The sequence below is a fragment of the Tubulanus polymorphus genome, chromosome 6 (genome assembly GCF_964204645.1).
Source record: "Tubulanus polymorphus chromosome 6, tnTubPoly1.2, whole genome shotgun sequence".
NCBI lineage: Eukaryota > Metazoa > Nemertea > Palaeonemertea > Tubulaniformes > Tubulanidae > Tubulanus > Tubulanus polymorphus.
The window spans coordinates 5,409,069-5,422,388 of NC_134030.1; the positions used below are offsets into that span (position 1 = coordinate 5,409,069).

The 13,320-nt window shown below is 41.8% G+C and overlaps 1 protein-coding gene across 1 annotated transcript; it reads left to right on the top strand.

Annotated features, from left to right (window-relative positions):
• The first annotated feature begins 528 nt into the window (after positions 1-528).
• LOC141907881 (uncharacterized) lies at positions 529-12,097 on the top strand. The gene is made up of 2 exons (XM_074797638.1): positions 529-1,074; positions 8,961-12,097. Exons 1-2 carry the CDS (start codon positions 561-563, stop codon positions 9,266-9,268), a joined length of 822 nt encoding a protein of 273 aa, XP_074653739.1. The 5' UTR covers positions 529-560; the 3' UTR covers positions 9,269-12,097.
• The last annotated feature ends 1,223 nt before the right edge of the window (positions 12,098-13,320 follow it).

Genomic DNA, 13,320 nt, shown 5'->3' on the forward strand with positions numbered 1-13,320 from the left:
GCGGCAAAAAAAAAAAACTTATCAGAAAAAGTTTTCCGCTGAGTGTTATTATTCCATAAGCGGCGCTTATTGCGAATAAACTCACTTATTGCGTGCGGAGTGACCTTCCAAGAGCTCGGCTCGATTATCGGTCTTTGTTTGGATGACAAAACGGTGGTCAGTTATGATTAAGTTAAGCGATTACCGCGCGGACGCTGGCGCAAAAAGAATATTGCATTACCTCCGCAGAAGATGAATCATTTCTGCGCGAGTTTGTTGCAACATTTAGTTTCTTATGTATCCGCTAAGTTAGTTAATTCGCCCGAGAGATAGCTATGGCAACCGGGAGCGCAGAAAGCTGATTGCATTGCAAATGTAATCAAACGAATAGGCATAAATGCGAATCCATTCATTGTACAAAGTAGCGAGTCGAGATCCCTTTTATCGCGGGCTCGCCGACGAGCTGCGCTGATTGGCTACACGTCCCACGTGACCTGTCACTCTCGCATATTATCTCGTTGAACGAGGCCATTCTGTAACGATTGTAGCGCTAATCATAGTCGTGTTTATAGAGCCGAATTATGTCTTCTTACTATGGCAATGTCTTATCGGCTCCGATGCCCAACGGAAGTCCGGTGGAAACTTTTCAAATGCCGGACATCAAGTACGATACAAACTATAACCACCAAAACGGCGGCAGTCCGGACCACTTGGACATGCAAGCACCCGTGGCTGGCGGAATTTACCCGAGGTTTCCACCTTATGACAGGTTGGAAATTCGGCCGATAAACAACTCGAATCACCAGCGCAGTTACGGCTATAACGGAAATGTTTACAGTAACATCGGTGGTGGAGGGACTAATTGCGGTAGCGCCAGCCCGCCCGAGGCTCGCCAGTACCCGCAATACAGCGAAAACATGGACTCTCGTTTCGCGAACGGACAATACTTGAACGCTGCCCAACAGGCTATGAATTCTCATTCCGCGTATGGTACTTGCAGCCCGACCTATGGCACGAATGCGATGACCGGAGGACTGCCCGGTGGCCAGAACAACTGCGTCATCTACCCGTGGATGAAAGCTACCCTTAACGGAGGTAAGTACTGACTCGTTAGTCAATGTTCCGATAGCGCACTACAGAGGCACATTACGATAATTGTTATGGCACATTATGTTACTATTATTTATGTTTTATGACGGTAATAACCATTTTGCAGTGAATGCCTTAGAGCAACGATGGTGCTCGACCTGTCTCGTTGATGTTTAAGATATACACTCGTAAACAAATATAAAACTCGTGTGTTTTCAGTGTCATTTGTTCATATTTCGTATTTTCCAAAACGTGATGACACATTTTATTTGCCAGGTCATCTTTTACATGCCAACTTTTGTTATCCGATTGGTGGCGCTTATATTGGTCAGTGAAGCCAGTTTCTTTTAATTTTCTGTGTGGCTTTGTATTATTAATTACTTCGTCGATGGTCGAACACGATGAGGACAAATGTCTTGCAGAAAACTCGATTGGTGGCGCATGATTAGTAATCATAAACGACATGTCGACATGTCTTCATATCCCTCCGGCCCTACTCCCAGATCGAATGCTTAATCATTATAACGCAAACTCTACAAATTGCCCTTTTTCTTTTAGTTTTTTCCTTGTTTTGTTGACTCGACTCTTTAGTTATGAGAACTTTGAAAATATTTGCCAATTCTACGTGACTAGAGAAATGTACTGTTACTGTACTGTTAATCATTACGTACGACTTAGGGACTGAACGTGCTAATACCGGGAAGATTTCAATAGATTTTGCATCAATTATTTTTCAATTCATACGATTCTAATTCTTCATTACGAATGCGGTTTCCGTCTGTTGATACACGCAGAATATTATGCTTCGTAACAAAAGCACGATTCATAGTACGATAAAAGCGTTTCAATCGACTCGAAACAAAAAGTAACAAAATAACATAGCCTTTCGACGTATACAGCTGCCGCAACTAAAAACAAAACCCTAACTGCTTTGAATGGTCGTGTAATCAGAAAGGTTTTTTTTCTCTTTTCTCCTGATGTTGGTACTTGAATCGGGAGCATTGTCATTCTATGATTTGGACAAATCGTATGACAAAGACTCTGGCTTGTAAAACAGTCTTATTTGTAAACGTCGAGCGTGTTAGATGTAGACGAAAAGTGACGCTTTCGTGGGATAGTTTAAACTATCTATACTCGATAAGCCTCGTGTTAAAACTTAGAGTCTGGAGTGACGTAAAAGCTAATTAAGACGTGAGGATCGATGTGATAAAAGTCCGTTCGATAATCAATGGTAATTAAACATACGGCGTGGGCCAGCGGACAAATACCACCATATAAAAGACAAATTATCGCCGGGCAACACCTTGTCGAAATGTTTCGAACCCCTATCGCGCGGCATGAAAGGTTACGATATGGGTTCGCAATAGGGGCTAGCGGTGACAACATCTTTACTTAATCGATGATAAATTGCGTAAATCTCATCACAACACAGTGGGCGATAGACAAATCAAACAGCTTTTGCGCGGATCAATAATTGTTTGTTTTCTAAAACACTCAAATTGAATCGATACACCACCACGCTGTCTATTATTGTATAGCAAGCTCTCAACTTGGTAAGCTGGTGGGATGTTTGACTATTTGGTCCAAACTTATCCAAAACTTTTAGGCTATTATGGAAACACCACCGAAAAAAGTGGAAAGGATTGGATCGATGATTGGATCAGTTGAAAGTCAGTCGCTCGAGTATTTTGGCCCAAACCTAACCACAAGACGTCAGCGCGGAACCAGCGAATTTACCCTCAGGGTTTTCTTTGCTCTTGTAACCACAATTAGAAAAATGTCCACTTATTCACTCGTTATCTTATCTTTTTTTAAACTATTTTCTAAAACATTTTTGTGTCGTTGGAAGTCATCAATTTCGTGTGGCTCACCTGTTAACACCACGTGACGTGTGCGGAACAGCCTGCTTTAAAGGGTGTCTTAGATCACGATGGCAACACGTGAAGCACCATTCGGTTTCAAAAAATGAAATTCCCGAATACAAGAATGATTGTTTTATCCTAGCTTACATCACGACGTAACACTCTGGGGTTAACCGTGGTGAGTAAACTGGGGCCGGTTGCATAGGAATGGCTTAGACTTAAGACCATTCTAAGACCAACTTAGTTCTATAGCCAATGTAACAACTTAAGACCAGTCTTAAGATTTAAGACCACTTTTGGACCAAAGTCACGACTGTGCAACTGGCCCCAGAGGTTAGGCGCAAATGGGCGCACGAAAACGCTGTTAGCTAACCATTGTTTTCGCGTAGCCCCTAGTTTTAAGTTTTTTAGCCTAACCACGGATAAGCCACTAACCACGGTGTGGCTAATAGGGTTCTCATACGCTCGCCCCTGAATACAACCACAAATAGTTTGAAAGATTAAGAATTATTGCAGCGTTGAGGCTATTCAGTGCTCTAATCGGTTTAACAGTTTAACCATGGATAACCCTTCAGCGGCTGATGTCAGCCGGGAGTTAATTGAATTAACAATACTGCAGCAAGTTGATACAGAAATGAAACAGGTTGAAAACACAATTAAAATTCGGTCGCGCATCTCGGGATCGGCACAAACTAACAATAGTAAACAATGCACCTACGAAATTCATGCAAAATCTAGTTAAGTCCCACCCGCATCTAGGTAGGAGAACTATGGTTCAAACACCTGTCTCATCGACTGTGGCCGATAAACCTTTTTAAAAACTATGGGCATCCGATATCTATAAGGTATACAACGTACAATCGTTTTCTATTGACGTTTTGATGAATCCGATTTTAATGATGTCACTTGAAAACGGTAACGCATTCGAGGCGTCCCATCTGTGACATGATACCCACTGTGCTGCGTACGTTCGTTTCACTCGTGTGTTATGACTCCGCCGGCAATTACATTCAAATCCCGTGTTTTAATTGTCCTTCATTTACAAACCATCGTATCGTTCGAAGCCACTCGGTCATATAATGCAATTATGAAAAGATGATAATGACCACCGGGTATTTATGGCATGTATCGACATTGTTGACGATCGGTCGTCTGTCATTTTAAAGCTAAAAATCAACACGTGTAGATTCCTATGAAAAGCAATTGAGTCATATGGTCGCATATTGAGAGCTCATTTTATGACCAATTGAAAATCCTGTTTTATTGAGCGACAATTGAATTACTAAGTAGCCCGAGGACACCACCACGACCCTAAACTGACCCGAAAATCAAGAATATAACAACAGTACTACCGGCTATTATTTCACAACAATGAAAGAATAAAAAAGAACAGTCGTTTTCAATTTGCTTTAATTCTTTTCCGAGAGAAAGATATCGTATAAGATTTGACTCTCCATTAGACAGTGTTCAGATTTATTGGCCATTATCATCGTCAAGGGCGCGCATTAGAAAGTCAGCCGCACACACCATTAAGCTGTATCTTCCGTAGATTTTTCGGGCTAATGATTTTCACGCTTTGTTCGCCTATTGTCATTGAAAACGATGCGAAAACGAAGTGAAAGATCAAAATCGGAAAACCCTCGTTTTGTAGCGCTTATCGGCACGGCGCCCGGTCGTTGTAACGGGACTAGTTTACATGGGCCGTTATCTCTCTACGCCGATGAACAATGCATTGTCGATGCGTCCGTGTCAGTACCGACGATTCGTTCTCGCCTATTAACTGTTCGTATCAACCGTGCTCATCTTAACCACCATCTATCGTAGTCGGTTTTGCTCCAAACGACCAATTATTTTCAAAATGGCGCCCGACCGTGATGACAGGGTGCCGATGAAACGTCAGAGTGTTGTGACTCACGATTATAGATCACAGTTCTATATAATTTGGACTTAAATGCAACAAAATCACGTATATTTGCGTTACATGGGGGCGGGAGAGACTATGTGTTTACTTCAGGCGGTCTGAAAAACCGTTTTGCGTCGGTGTTGTGGACTGAAAAATCCTAGCTCAAGCCCATTACAGGGTAAGAACTAGCTAGCATAGTTGGCAGCCATATACAAAATCGAAGTCGCGAAGATTTCAATTCATCTACGGGCGTCGTATGTAGGCCCTGTTATAGTTCAATGGGGAATCACATACCCGCTCTGCGTCTCTGCTACGGCCACCGACGACATTCAGTCAGTGATTGAACGACGCGTCGACGGATAAGAAAATCTCCGGGCTGTAGTTATTAAGTGGTTTCAGGGACAGTGGTGTAATTCGCGTTTTTAGCCGTGGTCGTTGTTTCCTCATTGTGGCGTCCTTCCTGCGAGCGGAAATATTCCGTCATCGCCGAAAAGAGAAAACGGTATTTAATATTCTGTGTCGCGGCGCGAATTCCTGGTGAGAATCTGCGATGGCGATTCCTTCGCTTCATATCGCGCGTCCGCTTTTATTAATGGTCGTTTCTTCTGCCGTGTTCAATTACGTGCGCCGACCACCGAGTTGTTTTCGTCGACTCTCAGAACCAACTAGTCACCGCCGCAAGGATACACACACCGGCCCGAAACAAATAGCTTTCCTATGCAATGATCGCAATTTACTGAGTGAACCGTAGCCATATTTACATAGCAATCGAACTGATTGCTCTAATCAAGGCTTAAAATCTCCGAAGAGAGAGCTCCGCATGTTTCCACAAAAATGCATCGAACATTTATCTTAGCCGATGACTTATTTGCACTTGTCACCTTCTGTAAATTCGAGCAATAATCGTTAATAACTCCCTTTGTTCGAGGGGAAATATGAAATTCGGCAGCCACGAGTCGTTCCCTCGTCGCAACTCAGGCCACATGCACGCGTGCTTCATCATCATTAGGTCCCTAAGTGGCCCGGCGGCTATTGCCACTGTATGAGGTAATCGTTTTTTGCGTTTACGGTCAAACGAGTTTTCTGTGCCAGTGCAGATGGAAAACGATTCGAAGAAATTAAGACAAATGGAATGATGTAATTTCATTAGTTTTTTTTTCAGAAGATTACAACGTTATCGACTGATCGCGTACGTGTCCCTTCATTCCAATGATAGAGTAAGAACGTTTAGAGTAATAACCGTCTCCGTGTTGACATAACAGGGACACGCAGCTCCTGCGACGGTCGTACATCCGCAAACCGAACCTTTTTTTCTTCCGACGAGCGAGCGTGTTCCAGCAAATCAGATGACGACGAAATTGGCTCGGACACAATTTGCTTAATGCAACCCGGTGAGGTGACTTGTACACCTGATGTATAGCCTACATCCCCACGGGGTGACACAAACGGTTTAAGCACTCGCCTAACATGGTGTTCACACCCTTGATTTGATTCCCATAAAAGATGCTATTAACGAGATTCCGTTGATTGATAATCGTGTCTTTGTCGGATTAACCTCGCTGACAAATTCCAATTTGGCGGCATTGTTGATGATCATGAGTTCTGCTCCTGTGACAAATTTCACACTCGACTCACGGAGACGAATTTGTTTCGTCGACTGCTAATACACGACCGACGTTCAATTTTCGATTCATTTTCTTTGTCGATATGTTCTTGCTAACGTTTTGTTTTCCTTTCTCATCAGCCATCTGTTTATCGCTACTCGGCAACGACGAGAATATCATGACACTTTATGGAATTTTTCCTTCGTAACCCTATACGCCATCGTCACACGAATTGGCGCTCTCCGCTATCGGCCACTAGATATTTCCTCGAGCCGAACCGATTACTGCACTTTCAATTATCGGAATTCAAAACAACGGCGCTGGAATGACGACTTCGTTCATGTCTGGTTTCCATTTACGAGACGAAAAGTGTCAATTTCAAAGATTGTTAATGGGTCTCAAACCACCAAATGACTTGACCACTCACGTTCGATTCGACGTGGGGATTACGACCGGTCCCCGGACGCCAGTTTTATAAATTTCCACCGAGTTAAAAATGAAGATCGTTCTTTTCTGTCGTTGTCATTCGCGTTCATGCCAGACGGTAGTTAGACATTTCGCCCCGCTTAATTATCGACGACCGTCTTTCGTGCGAGAGAGGACCAAAGTTTATTTATGCTAATAACTGCGAGAGGCTAATGAGCCCGAGAGTCCTTAGCCGGGCGAAAGTGTCACTAGCAATATTTGCTAACTAATGAAATAGACCGAACACCGGTCATTACCAGCCGTTACGCAATCTATTATTTTGACTTTATCTATATGGTCAGTCGGTCAATATCCAGTCTCACGAGATGCATACAAATCATCGATGACAACTGGCCACGATAAAACTTCACGGTCACCGATTTGCTCATTCCCGTAGTCTCTCATTTCTCGAGAATAGGAAAACAGTCATCAAGCAGTCAACGGACCTTACTGCAATCACGATGGAATCTTGAATCATGTAGCAGCTCTGCGAAGATGACGACCCACACGTTCCGCATACCGCTGTTAACCAGTGTTAGCTTTTCCCCCAAGGCGAGATTATATAGGAAATGAAAGACTGTTGTTTTGTAACCGTTGCATTCTAATCAGAAGGTTCTAGAACGAAGGCTATACTTTCCGAACATTGTTTTGGGTATTCAAATATCACTGCTTTCTCGCATTTCCGCGACTGTGTCTGCAGTTGCTGACAAGGGAATCGTTACAATCCAGTAACTGCAGATAGTGTCTGAATCTATCGAAAGAGAAGTTGAGTCAGTACCCGCAGTTACTTCTAAAACATGCTTTCTACAGTTTGAAGAAGCGACGGGTCCCACGGAAAACAAAACCCATTACAGAGCTATACCTATTCATTTCACGAGGCTCAGAATGCAGCGTGCATTTTTCAAATATCAGCGTTGCATCGGGAATTTCATTAACGTCGGCCTTCAGATCAAATATTAGCGAGATAGATTAATGAGGTCGGGTCGAGGACAAAACATATTGCAGCATCTAGAAGCATATGGCAGTCCGGGATGTTATTATCACGTTCCACGAAAGTTTCATATCACGCTCAAAACGATACGTCAAGGCTATTACTATCTTAACTGAAGTTCAAATCAGGGTAAAGCGACAGGCAACGTCTACACACGGGACCGACTTCAAACGGATCGTCGGCGTCGACGACGAAAATGAGAAACACACCGGCTTCGTACGTAATGGTTTTGGGCGATTCCCATCGGTGCCGTTTACTAACGATATGAGATCGAAAGGCACCACGTTGAATCAACCGTGACGCGTATTAGCATTAGGAAATGATTTTCTTCTATCATCTCAACTGATGTGACATCGGTTACAAGACGTAATTTTCGAAATGCTGCGGAACGGACGTGGTAGATTTAGGTCTTCCTTTACTCTGAGCTTCGCGCGCTTCTGCAATGTATATTGATGCAGTTTGGTTTTTACTCTCAGGCATTGGCACTGCGCACCATTCTTGCAATGCATGGCATTCTTCGGGTATTGAAAATACGCTGACTGATAGACACCATTTATGACCATATTTCAAACAGTGGATAGTCCAGACAAATTTAAAACAATGGTAAATGGCTCGATGGCGTGGCTCTACTGACTGCAGGCTGACGCCTCAGCCTCATGATTTCTAAATATTGACATGTATATCTCCGTGATGTAAAATTGCATCGATGAAATAATCAGCTCATTTTCGTTCTCCGGCTAAAATGGCCGCCGATTCCTGTAAAGCGAACGCATTCTCCATGCGTATAGTAAAACGCATATACACACGCCGTGACTCAAACATCGAGTCCTAATTATTCCCTCGTCTCGATCATTAATACTTTGTTTCCCGTCTCGACTGGGAATCAAGATAAATATGACAGAATTGTAAAACTGCTAACATGGAATCGGTTTTTATATAATGAACGCGTCGTAATGGATATACTGCCTTATGCGAAACGTTGAACTATATTTAATACAGGTTCAATCACGTAGAGTAAACCGCGGTGACACGATTTTCAACTCGTAATTTTTTCTTTCTATTTCCAGAACTACCGATTGAACAGAAACGTACGCGTCAGACGTATTCACGCTACCAGACACTAGAACTGGAAAAGGAGTTTCATTCCAACAAATATCTCACTCGCAGACGACGGATAGAGATCGCGCATGCGCTCGCCTTGACAGAGCGGCAAATAAAAATCTGGTTTCAAAATCGGCGAATGAAATGGAAAAAGGAGAACAATCTGGCTAAGTTAAACGGACCTAACGGTAAACCGGAACCCGTAATTTCCATTAAATCCGAAGCAGACATTGTATCCGAAGCCGAGAAAACGCTGAGCGAAAGTAACACGTGATGTATCACATGACTCTCTAAACCAATGAGATTAGTCTTTGTGCGGGTGCCATTTGGCGCAAAACGAACATTGCAGAGAGGAACAATGATCTCCCGGTCATAGGAGAGCGGGGCATAGGAGAGTGGGCATAGCCTGCCATACAACCAACCGCGCGGTGCCCCCACATAGCGGACAGCTGTTTGCGTTTGACGAAGGTGTCTCCAACTTTCATGTGTATAGCTCATTTTTCGTTCGTTACTTTTTTGTTTTGGCCCGAAATGTTGTTCGTCTTCTTACATTTAGTTTGAATTTCATTTCGTGTAAAATGATCTGAAATGTTTCATGAATATGTGTACTCTCAGGACGTGGACAATGATATCTTACTGAACTCGGTGCAGGCGTTCTTCACTGAAGAATCTTTCAAATATTATACTATTTTAAACATATCAGCCTATTCCTCCGTTTTTTCTTTCTAAATTCGAGTGTTACCTCGAGTTTAACCATTATCATGTGGCAAACACTATACAGAACGGCCTGTACCACCGATATCTTATTCTCGTTATTTAATCGTGTGTTAAATTTATTGGTTACTCAACACGCCTGGAAACTTCACTTCTCCATTCAAGTTGCTTAAACACGTAGCTCCGAGTATACTGAGAAACTCGTGGTAATAATTCGTTTTAGAATCGTTATCACGAGTGACGGGCGTCCCTGGGTTCGTGGGTGGAATCGTTTTTATTTCGAAGTAATCTCCCTGTAACGCTATCTCACCAAACTGGCAGCCATTTAACTCTGATAGATAATTTCTGTTTAGTATTATATACAGCAGGGTGAGTGTCCCTACCGAAGAATCAATACAAGATACATTTAAAAAGAAAAATGTGCTGGATAATAGTTTCGGATCTATTTTCCTTTGGATTTGTGGGACTTCTATCTTTTATCATCATTACAATACGGACAGAGTGTTTCAAAGGTTACTAAAAATGAACTTCTCCGTTTTAGCTTTTCTTCCTGTCCGAAAATTATTTATTAGGTTTGCTATAGGAAAACTTACGTATGACAAGGGTAACATTTTGCAGCGCATTATGTGTATTCTTCGATGAATTTTATTTATTCAGTTCCATTAATGATTGCTAGTTTTTGTTGTATGAAAATGTAATTTACGAGTGATGCCTACTTTTTGGGCAAATCGGTTTATGAAGGGTAATAAAGAAAGATTTTCACGAAACCAGCCTGTGACCTGATAATCCAAATGTCGTACGAGTACTCTAGTTTTCGGTAAGGCCATTAGTTTCGTAGGTAAACAGTCCTTCAAACTTAATTCAACGTAACTATTTCAATTATCAGTCGAATGAGGTCTGCTTTTCGTGTGTGTATGAGTGCAAAATAACTAAGATCTACGTCCTTTTGTCGCTTTGTGTCATTTTACGTAGGGTCAGAATGCATTAAGGATATAGCAATGTCTGCGTCTCTGCAGCGCGTCAGTTGTACACATCATTGCCATCGATTCTGTTCATTCCTTAGCAGATATTCTACCTCAAACCACATCTCACTGCTCAAAACTGAAGAGACTCAGGTGTGTTCGAACGTAAATCGCGCATAAAACTGAACCAGATAGTCGAACGATGATAGACTGTCTCCGGGCGATCCGACCTTACGCAAACACCAGTGCCGTAATCTACGATACCAAAACATTGCATAATACATTTTCGATACTAAAACTGATGTTCAAACAAAATGCAGCATTTTAAACTAAAGAATCTCATTCAAATGTCTAAGACGGACTAAAACGGTCTTTAAATTTCAAATCGTATATGTTTTGATTTTGTGTGTTACAGTGCGGAAATCCTAGAATACACTGAGAACCCCTAGTTATACTTAATTACACCAGGCAGCTGCGGGTATGATGTACTCAAGAGCATGTGGCAGTGACAAAATTAAAATATGGCAAGGTAATCCCCGAGAGGACCAATTAAGTTCGCCTCGAGATACATTAATACGTCATTTGTCTTAGGATTGAATTATAGCGGATGCGAAAAAAGTATACGCCCGAGGGCTGGGATTACCAGGTGAACATTGCCGGGGAATAGTGAATATATTTCAAAATGATTGGGAACTATGAGGCAATAAATTTTGTTGGAACTGAGGTGTGCGTTCAATTGTATTCTGATTCGATCTAAATCGTCATTATTAAATTCTCGATCCAGAGGCGAAATCGTGTATTTCTATTTTCGTTTCCCTTCGCATTGTTGACCCTGTACACCTCAAGCGTTTTCTTAGATAAACCTCCATTCAAATTTGATATTTGGCGTGATGGCTTTCAGGATGACGACATACTAATCTTAATATAAGTGGCTTTGGTGTTTTTTCTTCCTTTTTATATCTGAGTTACGAGTGAATTGGAAATATTCTTTTGTTTTTCTTTTTCAATAATAACATAACGAGAAAATAAGTCACCGAGTGTTATTTAAAATGAGGACGCGATTATTTATCATATTTTATTATATTCCAAAAGTATGTTTTAAGAAACAAAAAGATGTTTTGTGCAAAGTAAGATTCGAAAAAGGAACACTGCGCATAGTTTCTTTTTTACATAAATGTGCATGTATCTAATATATATCTAATGTACGTACAATGATCGAGTGAGCTATGCTACTACAGTAGTTTGTAAATAGAAATGGGGAAATCCAGTTTTGTACATGTATTAATAATGTGTATAAAGATACTGTATTGAAAACTATGTACGTATTAAGTAAAAACATTGTACACTTTGTCCATACTGTGTTTGTAAAGGGTAGAAAAAAATGTTTAATGTCAAAAAAGCAAAAGATGAAAAAAATCTCTGAATGATATGGCAATAATTTTTGTCTAAATAAAAATCTATTTCTTGTGAATTTGTATAGTACGAATGGGTGTTTTATTTGACAAAAGTCTCTTCGAGGATGGGTTTCTCTTTCTACTCGCCTGAACGAGCTGGTGTTCTTTGGGACAGTTTGTGTCGGTGTTTGCTGCTAATACCCAGGGCCCGATTGCTTAGCCGAACGCACAGGGAAAGAAAAAGTTTTCTCCCTGTGCGTTCGGCGAACATCCATTCTCATCGTCCGCTAGCAGGATGTAGGCCTAATTCTAACAGTTTCTAAAAATGAAACAAAACCTGAATATTCCGTGTGCCTTGGGCTTTAAGACCAGTCTAAGACCTCCGCTGTTTAACCAATCTAATAACTTAAAACTAGTCCAACGATTTAAGACCACTCTGGAACTGGAACCTGCGCATCCCAACTATTCTTCAATGTCGGCAGAGTCATTCATTGAAAGCAACGCGCCAAAAAGGATAAAGCAAGAAACGTTGAATTAGAAACAGCGTTTGACAGAGTGATGTAACGTCTAATTTCTGAACGTCTAATTTAGCTGAATAGTAATTCATTGCTAAACAAAGGACAGAGCGTAATGAAGAAGAAAAAAGAAAAACCAACATATTAACTGGGGATTTAGACGACGCTCAAAATAAGACGATAATTTCGGTTGATTGAATGAATTTCCGTTACTGTAAATTAGAAGTTCAGAAAAATAATGCCACGATAAGTACTGGGAAGACTCGCCGACTTAACGCGGTATCAAGTAGGGTTTCGGTATTGTTTTCCGTTTTAATCTAAATGGAGGTGCAGGCACACGTCGATAAACCCGGCCGAAATCCTCGACGGTCGCCTCGTCGTTTTATCACGATCATTAATTACGCAATAACGACATGGCGACGCATAAATCGCGTCGCGTTGTGTACACAGTCGATGTGATCAACTGCTCCGGCGATACGCGCTCCTCTCCCCCGTCCTCCGGCCGACGCGATTAGCCCCCGATTTTCAAATTTAATACTCGACGTCGGCGCCGAGTCTACAAAGACGACCACGCATCAAAAAGACATTTTCGGACGCGAAAGATGTATTATTTACGCATCGTGGTAAGTCTTTTAATCCGCGACAGCCCGGACTGCTCGGCCGGGGTTAATCACTGCCGGATTTCGGTAAGTTATCGACGGCTCAACTTAACGATATCATTCTCTTCATGACGTCTGCGAT